General features: G+C 48.7%; 2 protein-coding genes across 11 annotated transcripts in view; both read left to right on the forward strand.

Moving 5' to 3' along the window:
• LOC125746730 (bromodomain-containing protein 3-like) overlaps positions 1-6,286 on the forward strand; it is a 195,347-nt gene extending 189,061 nt beyond the window's left edge. For 3 of the 6 annotated variants that reach the window (XM_049021092.1, XM_049021089.1, XM_049021087.1), the window contains exons 8-12: positions 75-269; positions 496-564; positions 1,408-1,613; positions 2,463-2,749; positions 5,730-6,286. In XM_049021092.1, coding sequence (XP_048877049.1) covers positions 75-269; positions 496-564; positions 1,408-1,613; positions 2,463-2,749; positions 5,730-5,851 — 879 coding nt within the window. In that variant the 3' untranslated portion in view covers positions 5,852-6,286. The remainder of the gene's footprint in view (positions 1-74; positions 270-495; positions 565-1,407; positions 1,614-2,462; positions 2,750-5,729) is intronic. The other 3 variants (XM_049021088.1, XM_049021090.1, XM_049021091.1) reach the window with 3 other exon arrangements.
• A 5,350-nt stretch (positions 6,287-11,636) lies between these two features.
• The window catches only part of LOC125746729 (guanine nucleotide exchange factor VAV2-like), a 125,311-nt gene continuing 121,155 nt past the window's right edge, over positions 11,637-15,792 (forward strand). For all 5 annotated transcript variants that reach the window (XM_049021082.1, XM_049021085.1, XM_049021084.1 and 2 more), the window contains exon 1: positions 11,637-13,019. In XM_049021082.1, the coding sequence (XP_048877039.1) occupies positions 12,816-13,019 (204 nt within the window). In that variant the 5' untranslated portion in view covers positions 11,637-12,815. The remainder of the gene's footprint in view (positions 13,020-15,792) is intronic.

A 15,792-nucleotide genomic window follows, 5' to 3' on the forward strand; every position in this document is an offset into this window, starting at 1 on the left:
TCCTCCCCCCCCCCTTGGCTTGGTGTTAGGGTTCTGGCACGTTCTGTATAACCGCACCACGCTCCACCCCGTAGGACGTCTTCGAGATGCGCTTCGCCAAGATGCCGGACGAGCCTGCGGTGCAGAGTCCGCCTGCAAGCCCTCCCACCGTGGCAGGCGCGGCGGGTAAGGACGCGGCCAGCGGGGCGAGCAGCGCGGACAGCTCCAGCTCCGACAGCTCCGACTCGGAGGAGGAACGGGCCACGCGGCTCGCCGAGCTGCAGGAGCAGGTGGGTTTCGGAGTGTGGCGCCCCCTTCAGGCCTTGTGATTTACGGTAATCGTGATCAGCTTCGATGCTGGACCTGTCAGTTCTTAGCATCCATGGCACCTCATATGTAGATACATTTTTCATGAGTAAATATGGCCTCACGTACCATAACGTCGCTCTCTGTGTACAGTGACCTGTTCTCTCTCATTTGACCAATGGCAAATGATATCTTTAACTCTCTTACCAGCGATTCTCTGTGGAGGCCCCCAGTGGTAACGGGCAGGGGGAAAAATACAGGTGCGCCAAAAGTTCGCAGGTGATTGACCGACTCTTCACTTCTCCACCCTGCTCCCTAAACTAACTCCGGAACAGAGTGCTATGTGCTTCGTCCTGCTGAACTAGCCGGGGTGGGAGGGGCCAGCAACAGGAGGCTGCTCGTGATTGGGCGTGGGGGGGGTGTGTGGAGGAAGAAGGGTGGGGTCTTGGTAGGGAGGGTCGCTGTGCTGCTCTCGCTCCGTCGGGGCTTGCTGGGTGATGCATCTCAAGGTTACGCTAATGCCTTTTGCTGTCCTCTGTAGGTCTCAACGATGCTGATTGGTGCGGCTGGCAAATGAGAATCTAGATTATGGTTTTTAAAATAATTTCCTAGGGAACCAGTTTAATTACCCCCCTCTGTTTGTTGTTTTTTTTTTCTTTTCTATGTTTGTTTTTGCTAATCACCACATGCTGGCACCAAAAGGGTTAAAGACCTTGATTGGTTACCTGGCGTGTGTGGATGTTACTTCAGAACGGAAAGATCCTACTGCGGATGAGCAATCGGGCCAATCATCCCTATTAAAATCATGACTGCCGGCAGAATCGGATGTGTGAAATGAATATTTTCGCAAGAATACGTTTCTCGTGTGGATTTTCTCTCTTATTGGTTGTGAGCAAAGCCATTTCGGCCCTGGTGTAGCAAGCAGGGATGTCGTAGTTTGGGAAATGGATGATAAAGTGACGGAGCACCTCTCGGAGGTAAGTCGAGAGGCTGCGTTTGATGGGTCCGCACTTGAAGCTACGCTGCCGTGATAAGCCCTGCTTCAGCCCGACCTGGCACCGTCCTCCCGTCTGCCGAGAGCTGACCTCCTGCTCTCCTCTCCCCCCGGCCCCCCCTCCGCAGCTCAAAGCCGTCCACGAGCAGCTTGCCGCCCTGTCCCAAGCCCCCGTGAGCAAGCCCAAGAAGAAGAAGGAGAAGAAGAAAAAGGACAAGGATCGCAAGGCCAAGCCGGACGATGAAAAGAAGGTCCGGGCCACTCAGCCGGCCAAGCCAGCCCAGCAGAAGAAGGCACCGGCCCGCAAGGCCACCAGCACCGGCACCAGCACCAGGTACGTTTACCGGAACCTCAGTTGTACTGCTCAGCAAAACTTTATGCTATATGTATATTGAATATTCGCAGTATATGTGCATGGTGGAACTGACTCATCTAAGAGGTAGAAGTTCCCGTGTATAATTTTCTGCTGTACTTGGCCTCAGGGACCTCCCTCTTGAGGATCCAGCATGCACAATTTTGATCAACTGGCCGAGAGCGAAAGCAGACTCCTGTCTCCAAAATGTTCAAACATTATAGCCTGTAAACCCAGTAAAACAGACCCTTTTGTAAAGTCTTAACAATGTTCACAAACAGGAAAGATTTAGTTTCTAAGAAACTGTAATATGCTCATTGATTTTAATGAGGAATTAAATACTCAGTCAAGGTCTATCAATATAGACTAAAAATGGCATCTCTCAAAGCTATGGGTGGTAGCAAAATTCTTAGTGCATTTTTGAAATTGGCATAAAAAAGTAGTGATGGCCAAATGAAGGTTCATGAACCATTTGCTATAATTTCTGACCCCACTAGATGGTGCTCTCTGTTCATAAAGGGCTCAAAGCATGTACTAAGCAAACCAAGACTAGAAAGGCCACACAAGACTAACCAAGCCATCTAGGGGGGTCAGAAAATGCAGCAAATGGTTCATGAACCTTTATTTGGCACATCAGACACCCCTTAGTTATTTTTTTGACAATCTTTGTTGACCTGAAATCTGTGCTAAATCCGAGGACTTTTTTGCATCACCTATGCTCTGCCTGCATATCCCCTCTAGCATAAGGGCACTTTATAGGCATAGTAATTGATAGGCATGCAGATTATTTAAACAGAATTTGTTGTCTTTTTGACCACTGCAAACATGCAGGCGTGTGAAGAAAGGAGTCCCGGGCGCGAGCTGCGAGTCTGACGATGAGGACGACTCGCCTCCCATGACGTATGACGAGAAGCGGCAGCTGAGCCTCGACATTAACCGGCTGCCGGGCGACAAGCTGGGCCGCGTCGTGCACATCATCCAGGCGCGCGAGCCCTCGCTGCGGGACTCCAACCCCGACGAGATCGAGATCGACTTCGAGACGCTCAAGCCCTCCACCCTGCGTGAGCTCGAGCGCTACGTCAAGTCGTGCCTGCAGAAGAAGCAGAGGAAGCCTTTACGTAAGTCCACCCAGACCCCTCCTCAGCTTTCTGAAGCCTTCCCATAAATCCTGCCCCCCCACCCCCCCAGAGCCTCCCTTCATCCAGACACTTTCTCAGCATCTTGAAGCATCTCTGTAAGTCCTGTTTCCTAGTGGTACCCCCTGGATTCTGAAGAAGTTGCTTCAGAGGAATCCCTGATCCCAAACCCACACAGTACATTATGTAACATCTAGGTTTTTAATGAACCTCATTAAAAGACATTTTACAAATTCTTATCTAGCTCTGATTTAAAGGAGCCCAAAGTTTGTTTGCCCTACACTAAAAGGAAGACTATTCCATTCTCTACACACGATAAGAAATACTTCCTCAAAACCAATTCAAAATGTTCTTCTGTTTTCCACATATGACCACAAGTCCTTGTATTGAACGAATATTGAGGTAGCTATTTGGTTGAGCAGCTTCCAGATCTGTTAAAATCTTATATACCTGGATCATGTCTCTCCAGGTAGTCTCCTTTGATTCAGCTCGGCTAACCTCTCCTCATAAGATATTTCTCTAACACCAGGAATCATTTTTGTAGCCCTAATTGGTTATATGATCAGGCTGCCATTTGGCTGTCGGGTCAAAGCAAGGTAGATGGGATAAGATTTGTGGGTATTTTATGGTCGTGCTTTTTATTTTATTTGTGGCTCTTGTGCTAGAGAGACCCTCTTCTCACCGTGCTCGTTCCAGTCCATGGCGACTGCCTGGTTGTTTGTCGTTTAACCCTCCCCCACTCGTCTTTCCACCCTTCATGGGGCTGGAAATGAACCGCAGGAGGCCAGGCCAGGCCTGCGTGGCGGCCATCTGTGTGGGTCTGCGGACGGCAGTGGCTCCTGCCTGTTTTTGCCAGATCTATGGAGAGGGGACACCATGTCTGTGGAATAAGAGGCTCTTTTGCTTTGAGCTTTTGAGGATGTCTTCTGTGCCTTTTGGAAGCTACGAGTCTGTGATGGTTAGGAAGGGGGGTCCTTTGCTTACCTTCTATTCTCATCTCTAGTCTCTCTTTTGGGCAGGCGCTCTGTCTCTGTCTGCCGCTGCCTCACGCGCTCTGTCTCTGCCGCTGCCTCGCGCGCGCGTGCTCTGTCTCTGTCTGCCGCTGCCTCGCGCGCGCGTGCTCTGTCTCTGTCTGCCGCTGCCTCGCACGCGCGTGCTCTGTCTCTGTCTGCCGCTGCCTCGCGCGCGCGTGCTCTGTCTCTGTCTGCCGCTGCCTCGCGCGCGCGTGCTCTGTCTCTGTCTGCCGCTGCCTCGCGCGCGCGTGCTCTGTCTCTGTCTGCCGCTGCCTCGCGCGCGCGTGCTCTGTCTCTGTCTGCCGCTGCCTCGCGCGCGCGTGCTCTGTCTCTGTCTGCCGCTGCCTCGCGCGCGCGTGCGCTCTCTCTGTCTGCCGCTGCCTCGCGCGCGCGTGCGCTGTCTGTCTGCCGCTGCCTCGCGCGCGCGTGCGCTGTCTCTGTCTGCCGCTGCCTCGCGCGCGCGTGCGCTGTCTCTGTCTGCCGCTGCCTCGCGCGCGCGTGCGCTGTCTCTGTCTGCCGCTGCCTCGCGCGCGCGTGCGCTGTCTCTGTCTGCCGCTGCCTCGCGCGCGCGTGCGCTGTCTCTGTCTGCCGCTGCCTCGCGCGCGTGCTCTGTCTCTGTCTGCCGCTGCCTCGCGCGCGCGTGCTCTGTCTCTGTCTGCCGCTGCCTCGCGCGCGCGTGCTCTGTCTCTGTCTGCCGCTGCCTCGCGCGCGCGTGCGCTCTCTGTCTGCCGCTGCCTCGCGCGCGCGTGCTCTGTCTCTGTCTGCCGCTGCCTCGCGCGCGCGTGCTCTGTCTCTGTCTGCCGCTGCCTCGCGCGCGCGTGCGCTCTCTGTCTGCCGCTGCCTCGCGCGCGCGTGCGCTCTCTGTCTGCCGCTGCCTCGCGCGCGCGTGCGCTGTCTCTGTCTGCCGCTGCCTCGCGCGCGCTGTCTCTGTCTGCCGCTGCCTCGCGCGCGCTGTCTCTGTCTGCCGCTGCCTCGCGCGCGCGCGCGCGCGCTCTCTCTGTCTGCCGCTGCCTCTCGCGCGCGCGCGCGCTCTCTGTCTGCCGCTGCCTCGCGCGCGCGCGCGCTCTCTGTCTGCCGCTGCCTCGCGCGCGCGCGCGCTCTCTGTCTGCCGCTGCCTCGCGCGCGCGCGCGCTCTCTGTCTGCCGCTGCCTCGCGCGCGCGCGCGCGCTCTCTGTCTGCCGCTGCCTCGCGCGCGCGCGCGCGCTCTCTGTCTGCCGCTGCCTCGCGCGCGCGACGCGCGCTCTCTGTCTGCCGCTGCCTCGCGCGCGCGCGCGCGCTCTCTGTCTGCCGCTGCCTCGCGCGCGCGTGCGCTGTCTCTGTCTGCCGCTGCCTCGCGCGCGCTCTCTCTGTCTGCCGCTGCCTCGCGCGCGCAGCGCGCGCTCTCTCTGTCTGCCGCTGCCTCTCGCGCGCGCGCGCTCTCTCTGTCTGCCGCTGCCTCGCGCGCGCGCGCTCTCTCTGTCTGCCGCTGCCTCGCGCGCGCGCGCTCTCTGTCTCTGTCTGCCGTTGCCTCTCTGGTCAGCGGCGATGGCAGGGCTGCATCCACCTGCTGTTTAAAGGGTCTGTCTGTAGCATCAGAGACATAGGGGAGTGCAGAAGAGTGTTTCAGTCTGAGTCCTGTCACTTGCACGCACACAGATACAAACACGCGCACAGTCCCCTCCTCATCCCCAGAGACCAATCAGCACTGTCTGCCATAGTCTGTGCATCGATCAGCCTTAAAGCCGCTCTGAAACTCCAGTACTTTACACGGCTAAATCACTATCTTTTCTTCCTCTGCTGTAACTCTGCATTACTGTAATTTCTTTTACTCCCCCCCCCCCCCCAAGTGCCTAAACTCCCATTAATTCCCGTAAGAGGTCCTAGTTCGTGATTTAGTCCCGCTGCATGTCCGTTCATATTTCATCTGGTCACGTCCCGGTCTGAATGGCTCTTCCCTCCCTCTCCCCCAGCAGAGAAGGGCAGCTCGGCACCAGGAGGGGGCGCCGCAAGGCTTAGCGCCAGCAGCAGCTCCTCTGATTCGGGGAGTAGCAGCTCGAGTGGCTCCAGCTCGGACAGCAGTGACTCCGACTGACCCTGATCCAGCGGCCAGCCTGGGACTGAACACCATACTTCATTCCTACCGTGTTTTAAATGAGCATCGTATGCAGTCAGTGGTTGATCCCCTTTAAGACTCATTTTATAAAAAAAAAAATTACAAGGGGGGAAAAAAAGCAAATGCAGAACATTTTAAAGATTTTTTTTTTTTTTTTTTAAATCATGGATGTGGAGTTGACATTTCTGGGAACTATCTGGAAACGGAACAGAGCGACTTGGCGATGCTTTGTAATTGGAGATATGCAATGAGAGACTTGTCCTTTCTGACTGGTGTTGTGAAAAATCACGAGTTTTTTTTTTGTTTTTTTGTTTTTTTTTAAAGGAGATCCCAGCATGGTCTGGTGCCACAGCTTGGCCAGTCCCTCAGATCTGAGCCGATGGCATCCTCTCCAGACTACTGTTAAACCCCCCCGCCCCCTTTTTCTGTTTCTGAGCAAATCCCCTCCCCCCACCCCAGCAGTCCCTTAAGCGAAGCAGTGAAAAGTTGGAACAGGGTACCCTGGTTGGGGTTTCCAATGACTTCAGTGCCTATGTTATATTGGTGAGTGAGCCCCCCCTTATAATGTTTCCCCCTCTATGTTCTCTTTTTTTTTTTTTTTTTTTCCTTCCAGCCAGTTGTAAACCTTTTCCATTTAAGTGGCTCGCTCCCACCCCCAAGTATTGCTTTCAGTATACTCTGTTGTTTTGGGCTTCTAATGATGTAAGCTTTTCTGTTAATACTGAAAATAATGATCAGGGTGCAACATGTACACGGGTTAGAACCTCAAAGTAATCAGTAGTCATTCACTGGCGAGTGGCTGTTTCCTTACACCCACACGCAAGTTCATCAATTTTTGGTATATGAATGACAAACTCCCTCTGCCCTAGAAAATACTCCTGAGAAATGCGTTTTGTCATCAAATGGTTTTGAGAATTCTGCACTCTGTTAAGGGATTAATTTAACTAGCAGGTACTTGGAGAGTCCCTGGAGTAGCAGTATTTTAATGTAGCAATGGTGTATTTTATATTTGACCTGTGTTTCGAGATGCTTTTTTAAATGTATTTTTGTCTCTGATGCCATATTTTTACAGTGCAGAGTTGAAATACCCGCTGTGACACAACGAGGAGTTATATATTTTGTCTGTGTGTGTGCGCGTGTGTGTGTTTTTGGAGTTTCCAGAGAATTCTATCGATTTGATGTAGGATGCCTGGAGTAATGCCTGTTTCATGAATAATGCATCGGGACGATGGTCTTTGCTCCGGTTTTGCATCAGAGTGGCTTATTTTTACCTGACACACTTTGCGCCATCCGTGTTCTGTGTTCTTTTTAGATGTGACATGTAAGCTGTACACCGAGTCGCCTGCTGTAATCATCTTTGAATCATAAAAGTGATCCAGTTGAACGGCCTAAGGTTTTAGCTCTGTGGTGTGTTTTGCTCACGGCTGTTTCGTGGGTGCGTGTGATTTTAGCCATAAGCATATCGGGTAATAACTTGCCAGTTATTTGGCCACCATCGCCTGCGTCTGACCAGCGGCAGCCTACCTGTCGGCCAGCCGCTTCCAGCTCTCCGTCGCACCTGTGTGAGTGAGTAGCACCAAGTTTTTAAAAATGTTTGACGAACTAATGTTCGGTTAGATCTAATGTTAGCGTAAATGAGAGCACGGAATCATTAAATAGCTTTTGGATGCAGAAATCGGTCAGCATTTCATTAGACAGGTGTGTGTCTGTGTGTGTGTGCACTCATCCGCGCACATTTGCAATTTAATTTAAAACCCTGATCAAAGTAATTCCTAAAGTGCATGCAGCGTTACTGTAATTACACGCATTTGTGCCGTTTTGTTGTATCTTCAGTCAGTTGCAGATAAAAATCATTCAATAACCAAGTAGTTTTAGGGTTTGTTTGCAGTAACAACCTGCTGAAAATGAGGCAAGATGGAGTTCAGCTGGTATCCAACTGGTTAATCAATGTCTCTGCATCACCAGAATAGTTTTTTTTTTTTTTTTTTTTTTTTTTTGGTCAATGAACAGGGAAATAAAGCCTGCATCCTTTTTGTTAAAATCACAGGGACGTTTCTCATTTGATTCTTGACTTGATCGTGCCAAGCGCTTATCTCTTCAAAACAATTTAATGGATGCTGATTGGCATCATTTCTGTTTGGAGTATCAGTTGATATTAAAGTGATTAGAATTTAAAACACAACAAACACTGGTAAATGTTGCAATAATTAAAGTCAATGGAATATTAAACCTCAAAGAAAGCTTGTGTGTGTTGGGGGTGGGTGGGGGGGTCTGGCAGTCTGTCTTGCTGTCCAATCTCCACTGGCATGTAGCTCTGTATGAAACGGATGAAAAGAACTGGCACTTGGAGAAGGATGCTGGACTTCTGAGGAACAGTGATGTTCAGCAGGCCAGTTGGTGGCACCTTATGTTATGGCAAACCATACCTTAGGTCATGTAACCTGAAGAAGGCAATTGGCTGAATCACTGGGTATAACTGAATGGCACATGTAGAGCAATATGGAAAGTAAAGCAGGCCTGTTTGGGCTCTTGATAGGGAATGTGAATGATGCTTTTGCAAAAAATATAGCCTTTTGCTGTGATCTCTTCTATGATAAGCATTTTATTAAAATTAAAGAGAACATTAGTCAGTTCGTGTTATAAATCCACATCAATGGTTATATCAATGGTTATAAATGGTTTCTATCAATGGTTATAAAACTGTCATAATTCGTAAAGGATGATCTCTTGTATGGTGATGACAGGTCTCTAGGGTCAGTATTAAAAGCCGTTTACTTTATAATTTACTGGTGTTAATACTTAATTTAAATTCAAAGCGCTTTTTTTCTGCTCTTCTGTGAGTCGTCAAGTTCAATGGCTGTTTCCATCCCCTAGAGGAATTTTATTACTTAATTCTGGTTTTATGGCTGTTCGTCTTGATCGTTGATTTGCGCCACCCACCACATGAAGCTGCCTCTTGATGCCGCTCAAGTAGGCCTGTCGTTTTTCTTTCTTATTACACGTTATTATCATTTAGGAATCTTAATTTTTTTTTTTTATGGGAAACCCCAAAATTCCTTAGCACACATGCATGATCCAGACCCAAACTCGTAACTATTTCCAGCTCATATCTATCCATCTTTTCTCAGAATTGGCACTAGAAATTTTGATACGAGTTAAATAGAGTTTTGTTCCAGTTTGTTTTTTGTGCCATGACTGGCTAAATCTCTGTGGCCATGATCTGAAGGTCGCTGGTTTGAGCCCCGACCTCAGCAGGACAGTCGTATGTCCGTGGGCCCTTGAACAAGACCCGTAACCCTCTGCTCCAGGGGTGCCCCATAATGGTGGACCCTGCACTGTGATTACCCCCCCCCCCCCCACACACACACACACGCACACGCGCACACACCTAGGGAGAGTAATGTTATTGTGCAAATGGCAAACAAAGGATTTATCGAATTCATCTGAAGAGTACATTATTGAATAGATGCCAGATCGTCGCAGAGCGCATATTCTGATGGTGACAGTCACCCACTCGCAGTAGGACAAAGTGGGACACACACATGTTTCATGCTCCATATCTGAATGCCTCTGTCTTAAGCTCAGTTCTTGCACTTTCAGTAATGAATTGTTTAATATTTTATTATTAGGATCATATTTGAGAGTGACAAAGTAAAAAAAAAATTAAATTGGCCCAGTGGACCAATATCTTCCCTAATTTTAAAAGGATACAATTGTTCTGTCGCTGTCCCAGAAAACCGTTTTTAAAACACCCGCCAGAATTACCCGCTGCAGGAGACTCCTTTACAACAATACACCACTAGATGGCGCGAATGTACGTGTAATTTAAACGACATTGTATTAGAAACCCTTAAAATATACAAATAAAAAGGACACGAATACACAGTTGTGCGTGATTTATTTGTATGACTGTAATCGTTGCGGTTGATTATCAAAAGCGCCTTTCATACCCAATGTGTAATCTAAAAAAACAAATGGCAGTCCATTACATGCAGGAGGAGGGGAAAAACAATGAAAACAGAATTGTTAGGGTGACTGGAAACTAGACTGGTGATTTTATCGGGAAATTGAGGGTTTCGCACCCATTATTTCACTGTACGACTTAAAATTCATGATTCGGAACAGTTCCATTTTTCAAAAACAGTTATTTGATTTTTAAAGAAAAGTTATTGACGGAACTAGACCCTGCAAGAACTGAATGCTCTGGTGTAGCAATAGAAATCTTGCTAATTTTCAGTCCGTACTGATTCGTAATTATGGATGGCTGATTGTAACAGAATATAGGAAAGTCACACAGATGTGGGGACAGTTTTATGAGGTTACCTCGCACCTTGTGGATGCCGAATCACCAGGGAAGAGGCTGATAGCACGGCATACCCCCTAAACTGGACGACAACAACCTTGAAGACAACTGTGCCAGGCATCAAATATATCATCGCGGTCAATCTACAATTAACACACTTCCAGAGACCATATTGACGAGCTTCTGCTTAGAAAATAACACAATATGTCAAAATGTTCGCCACAGTGTGTTTATGTCAAGGTTGGATGGACACCCGATCAACTAGGGTCTGAGTTCAACATATTTCTTGCTGTGGCCGAATTCTAGGCGTGGCCCTTTTGCTGCTGAAGGGAGCTCAGTTCCTGGGTCGCCACGCAGTTTGCTATAAACCGATTTATTCCTCGTGGCCTTTCCGACCTTTTCGGTGTGTTTTCTGAGTCGTAATGATGGATGGCCAGAGCGATCCAAATAACAACCTGGTATAGAATCCTGAAAAGACTATCATTCTCCCTGAGCGCGGTGACATTGCATGATTCTGGGAAAAATGACCACCCCGACACAGCTAAACTTCACTTGTGATTTGTACCTTGGTACTGAATTGTCCCCACTGCACTAAAAACAGGGGATATTCACTCCTTCATAAAGATTTAGTCATAGTTGTGAGATGTTTACTTTCCCATTCAGATTTTCGAAAAGAATGCATTGTATCACCGTGTTTACCTTCTCCATCATAAAACAATTTATATGGGCAAAGTCACGGTCTGTAATTACTTAACAAAGCCACTTCACAGAATAACACTATTAATGTCAAAACAACGCCGAATTTGTAATTAAAAATTCTATTATTCAATGTAACGTGCCAATCTAGATATAGCAACTTCTTTACACTGAAATCTTATGTTGATCAGCATGAACAAAATGAATTATGGTTTGAATAAAAAAGTCGGTAAGCAGGCGTAGAAACAAATTAATGTTTTGATTAATGGCACAACGCGGGGTGTCATTTTTAGATGTTTTTCGTTCAGGGTGAGTAACGGATCCAGAACACAGCTTAGTTGGAACTATGTTTGACTAGGCCTATTAAACTGTTTAACACAAATCTATAACGTGGAAAAGCTATCATCGGAAACATGGATCTGAATCACTTCATTTAAATATTGAAAAATAATCAATTTCCTCACTTGTCACTGTAAACGTTAAAAAAAGGAAAAATCGCGAATTTATGTTTCCGAAATTAGCGCATATGAACTTAACACGTTTATGCACAGGCGACGTTGGTGTTCACGTGTTGCCTTTCCTTTCATACCTAAAACGAATCGTTTTATAGTTTGTGTCCCCACATGTCAAAACCACTGCATGTTCGACGGTCTGCAAACGTGTCTCCGGATCTTCCAACTTTTTTTTCTCCCCCAGCTGGAAGCTGCCGACGCGTGCCCGCGCCCGTGCCCGGCCGGAATCCGGTCGCAATCACGCCGCCCACCTCGCTGCTGTGCGCGCTCCCCGCTTTTCCCGCAAAGCTTGCGATCGAGCTGCGAGCGCTGTTCAGTACAAGGCGACACCAAAAAGGGAAAAAAGAACAGCAACTGGCTCTTAGGGGCAAAAAGCGAGAGAGGAGGGAAAGGTAAAGGGGCAAAAAAGAGAAGCAGTGTATAGACAAGCACTGGAACCGAGCAGACAACGGAGACCCCGCTGAGTACAGGAGTCTAACATGAGCGTGTGCTGGCAATCCGTATCTGTCCATAAGCGCATACACTGAACGATGTTTGGACCGCATCGGAGACGATCTGAAGGTTGAACTGGGCGTTGCAAGAACCGTTCACCCCATTTTGCGACGTTATTGCTCAAGGACCGACCACGAATCGCCCGCTAAAGCTGCAATTTGTCGCAAAATCAGAGGGGGGAAAAAAAGCCGAACTTCAAGAACAAGCTGCCTTCAGCAAGACTGGGAAGTCTGTTTGACTGGGAGGAAACTCGCATGTCTCTCCATCGCTGTACTGTACAAGTACATTAAGGCTACAGAAAGTGGGCATCTGCATTAAACATCGCTCTTGTTGCATAATGCTTTGCGGGCGACGGAGTTTACTTCTAGGGTACGTGAAGGATTCAGTTGACGAGGAAAGAGCAATATATTTCTGATTTTTTTTCTTCATTTTAATAATTCAAAGCACTTCTTCGAGGGTGCTGAGGATACAAATGGCATGCGGATTTGTTTTGTTGGCCAGTTCCGCGAACAATCCGACGCGTCTCTGAATGAATTTACTTTATGAATGAATTTACTACCACAAAAGTAAAACTGTTGTGAGCGTGAAGAAGCGTTTAGTCCAGATGCTTGTCGCTCTGTACAGCCTGTAAAATAGCCTTCTGAATCGGCAAAATCTTAACGGAAAAAAAGAAACTTTAAGCGCAGATGAGGCGTAGAAGGCAACGGAAACTCAAAAAGTGATAGTTGTGTATCTACCCACATTTTAAACATCAAAAACAAGTGTTGAAGTTCGTATAAGGATTGAATAAAGAATCGTCATCGTCGGTTAGCTGCTTTCACTGCCTGACTTGCGTGCCGGACGGTGGAGACGGATCTTGGCTGTCAGGACGCCGACCACGCCGGTGCGCCCTGAACGCCCGCCTGCCTATCGGACTCCGTGTGCGATTCCCAAGGCCGACATGGAGGAGTGGAGACAATGCGGACGGTGGCTTATAGACTGCAAGGTCCTGCCTCCCAGTCACCGGGTCGTATGGCCGTCAGCCGCCGTGTTCGATCTGGCCCAGGCGCTCAGGGATGGGGTTCTCCTCTGTCAAATGCTCCACAATCTCTCGCCTGGATCAGTGGACCTTAAGGAGATCAACTTCCGTCCGCAGATGTCACAGGTAAAAAAAGAGCGTTACCTGGGACGGTATAATGGTGTTTTACATCACATCCCAATGTTACTGTAAAAAAAAGTGATATAGAGGTCGGTGTGTTTAACGTTAAGGATTGTAAGCACTGCTTTGGCAAATGAAACCCCGTGTTTTGATTCTGGGCTGCTTTCCGAAGCAGTCAGAGGCGCGTTGAGTTTTCGGGTTATTCTAAGGGATGAGGCAGGGGAAGGGGAACCGACCAGTAACATGCCGCCTAGTGTTCGAGAAATGGTTGCTCTGAATGTCGTGTGCCGTGTTTTTTTTTCTCTCAGACTTCCTCGTTCTCCCATAGTATCAAAGTTAAAAAGTTTAACCTCCAATATTATTTGCCAACAACAGCTTGGTGTCAGCAGTTCCGCCTAGGTAATGATAAATAAGTGCACAGATGCACCTTTTTTTTGTGAGGCAGCCTGTAAAGCTGGTTGCAACACGATATTGACCGTGAGGAGTGACGGGAGGATTTGCCCTGTGTTGCTGGACTGCGGTGAGCTGATGTGGATTACGCCTCTCAGCGCGTTCTAAATGGGAATGCGATCCCAGTAGGAGGGAGTGTACACACAGGAGACACTGGTCCCGAAATGAAAGTTAAACTGGGGGTGGACTTTTGATTTCCTCTGTTCTTTTGAATATGATGGGCTGTTTGCTTGCGCGATAGATGACTGAGGATCGAGTCCGCCACTCAAAGCGAAGTATGATTCACGGACGGAGATGAACAATGAACTTCTTGGGGGGTGGGTGTAGAGGGGGTGTCGCTGCTCACTGATGTCTGTCGGCTCCCCCCGCAGAGTCCGCGGCAACCCAGCGAGACAAGTTTTATATGGTCTTTCAGCCGAAACAAGGGTGTCTCGTTGGATGAATCTGGGTGCTGGTGGTGTGTGGAGGGTGGTGGTGTAGAGAGAGGCAAGGAGGCGAAGGAATGGGGCTGAATCAGTACCCTGAAAACCCAAAGGGAAGATGGACCCAATTGTTTGGTCAGAGCCTGAGATGTTTGTGGCTCATAACTCGGGTTGTGTTGAAATGCCTTCAGGATGTGGTTCGGGTTAGAAGGTGGATTGATGGTCCCATAGTGTATGTTTCTTATATAAGTGTGTATCTGTCTGTGTGTGTGTGGTCCAGGTATACATTACATTGTGGGAACCAAATGTCCCCACAATGTGATAAAAACTTATTTTAGGTCGTCATTGGTGAGATTAGGGTTTTGCCCATAGAAATCCTGGCTGGGGTGTCCCCTGCCTTGTGCCCTGTGCTTCCAGGGATGAGCTCCAGGCCACTCAGTGTCGGACAAGTGCCTTTGGACGATGTATCAGTGATATCTGGCGGCTATAGGGGCTTTGGATATCGCTTTGGGATTACAGTCATGAGGACGTTTTTTCGCAAAGCGAACTTCATTCATTCCATCATATTCATTTGTGCGATGTTATGCAGTGCTGGTGTGAATGGATCTCAGCTGGAGTACTCCAAACACCCACCTTAGTGTAAATAAACGCTGCCTTTGATCAGACGTGAGCCAGTCATTAGGCAGCTTCCATTCACCGCCGCGTCGTCCTGAGTCAGAGAGCCTGAGGTGTTAAAAGGGGTTGTGAATGCATTGCAGAGGCTATGTGTGTTTGGGGGGGGGGGGGGTCCAGTGCTACAGGGGGTCTGCAGGCCTTTTTCAAGAGGGGGAATGAACTCTAGATGCTGTTTTTGACTGGGGGAAAGGCGGATATAATCAGACCATGGCCTTGAGCTTCACATTAACTATTTCGGTGCCTCGTGCTCCAATTAGCAGGACCAGCTATTGGCTTTAAATAGTAAAGGCATAATTCAGTTGTGACTCAAATAAAAATGTAGGCTGTTGTCAATAAAGAAAAAGGTCCCTTTCCTCTTGTGGCTGTTCCTTAGGCTGGGTGGTGTCCACAAAAATCATTTTAAAGTAATCCCTGAAGGACTAAAACATGGTTTCTCCAGCATCAAGGCCAACCCCCCCCCCCCCCCCCCCCCCATCCCAGTCGGGTTTTAATGAAGGCCCGCTTGAGGTTTTTTATAGTAATGTCAAACGTAAGACCTACAGAGGGGGAAATGTGCTCAATAAATAGCATTTGGGGCCATGCCATAATTATCATATGATGTAAAGTCTCGCTTAATGGGTTGATGATGCCGGATTATAGGGTAACAGAGCCCGTGGTCTGGTGGGTTTTGTCATCTTAGCTGAGACTGGTGCCATGCTAGCCCACGTACAGGAGTACGTGTCCCCCTCCCTGGCCCCAGATGGTCATGGATTCGAGTCCCGGGAGGGGTTGCCCCAGCATCCTTGAAGACTGGAAGTGAACACTGATACCTTCAACCAACAGCGAGCACTGTAAAGAAGGTGATTGGATGATTCCATCTGTCCATCTTCCAGTTATTTACTGAGTACGTGGTCATGTGGAAGTTGGGAAAGCATTTGCTAGAAGGGCGGAGCTGGTGTACAACCAGGATACGATGTGGACACTTCCATTACTGGAAAATAAATCAGAGAAAATATTATAATTGGATTTAAAAAATCGACTGAATAATGAGGGTCAAGAATCCTCATTATTCTTGCTTGCTTCTCATATCGCTTTTGGGTCTCATACATCTGCCTTTTATTGAGCCTGTTGCCTACAAACAGGTGTAAATGCTAATTGTGGAACGGTCCTTCATACGTAAACAAATTAGCAATTAACCATGCTGAGGTAGTCAAACTGCAACGTCACGCTGCCACTGAGATGTGAACGCGAGC

Source organism: Brienomyrus brachyistius, chromosome 7 (assembly GCF_023856365.1).
Source record: "Brienomyrus brachyistius isolate T26 chromosome 7, BBRACH_0.4, whole genome shotgun sequence".
Classification (NCBI taxonomy): domain Eukaryota; kingdom Metazoa; phylum Chordata; class Actinopteri; order Osteoglossiformes; family Mormyridae; genus Brienomyrus; species Brienomyrus brachyistius.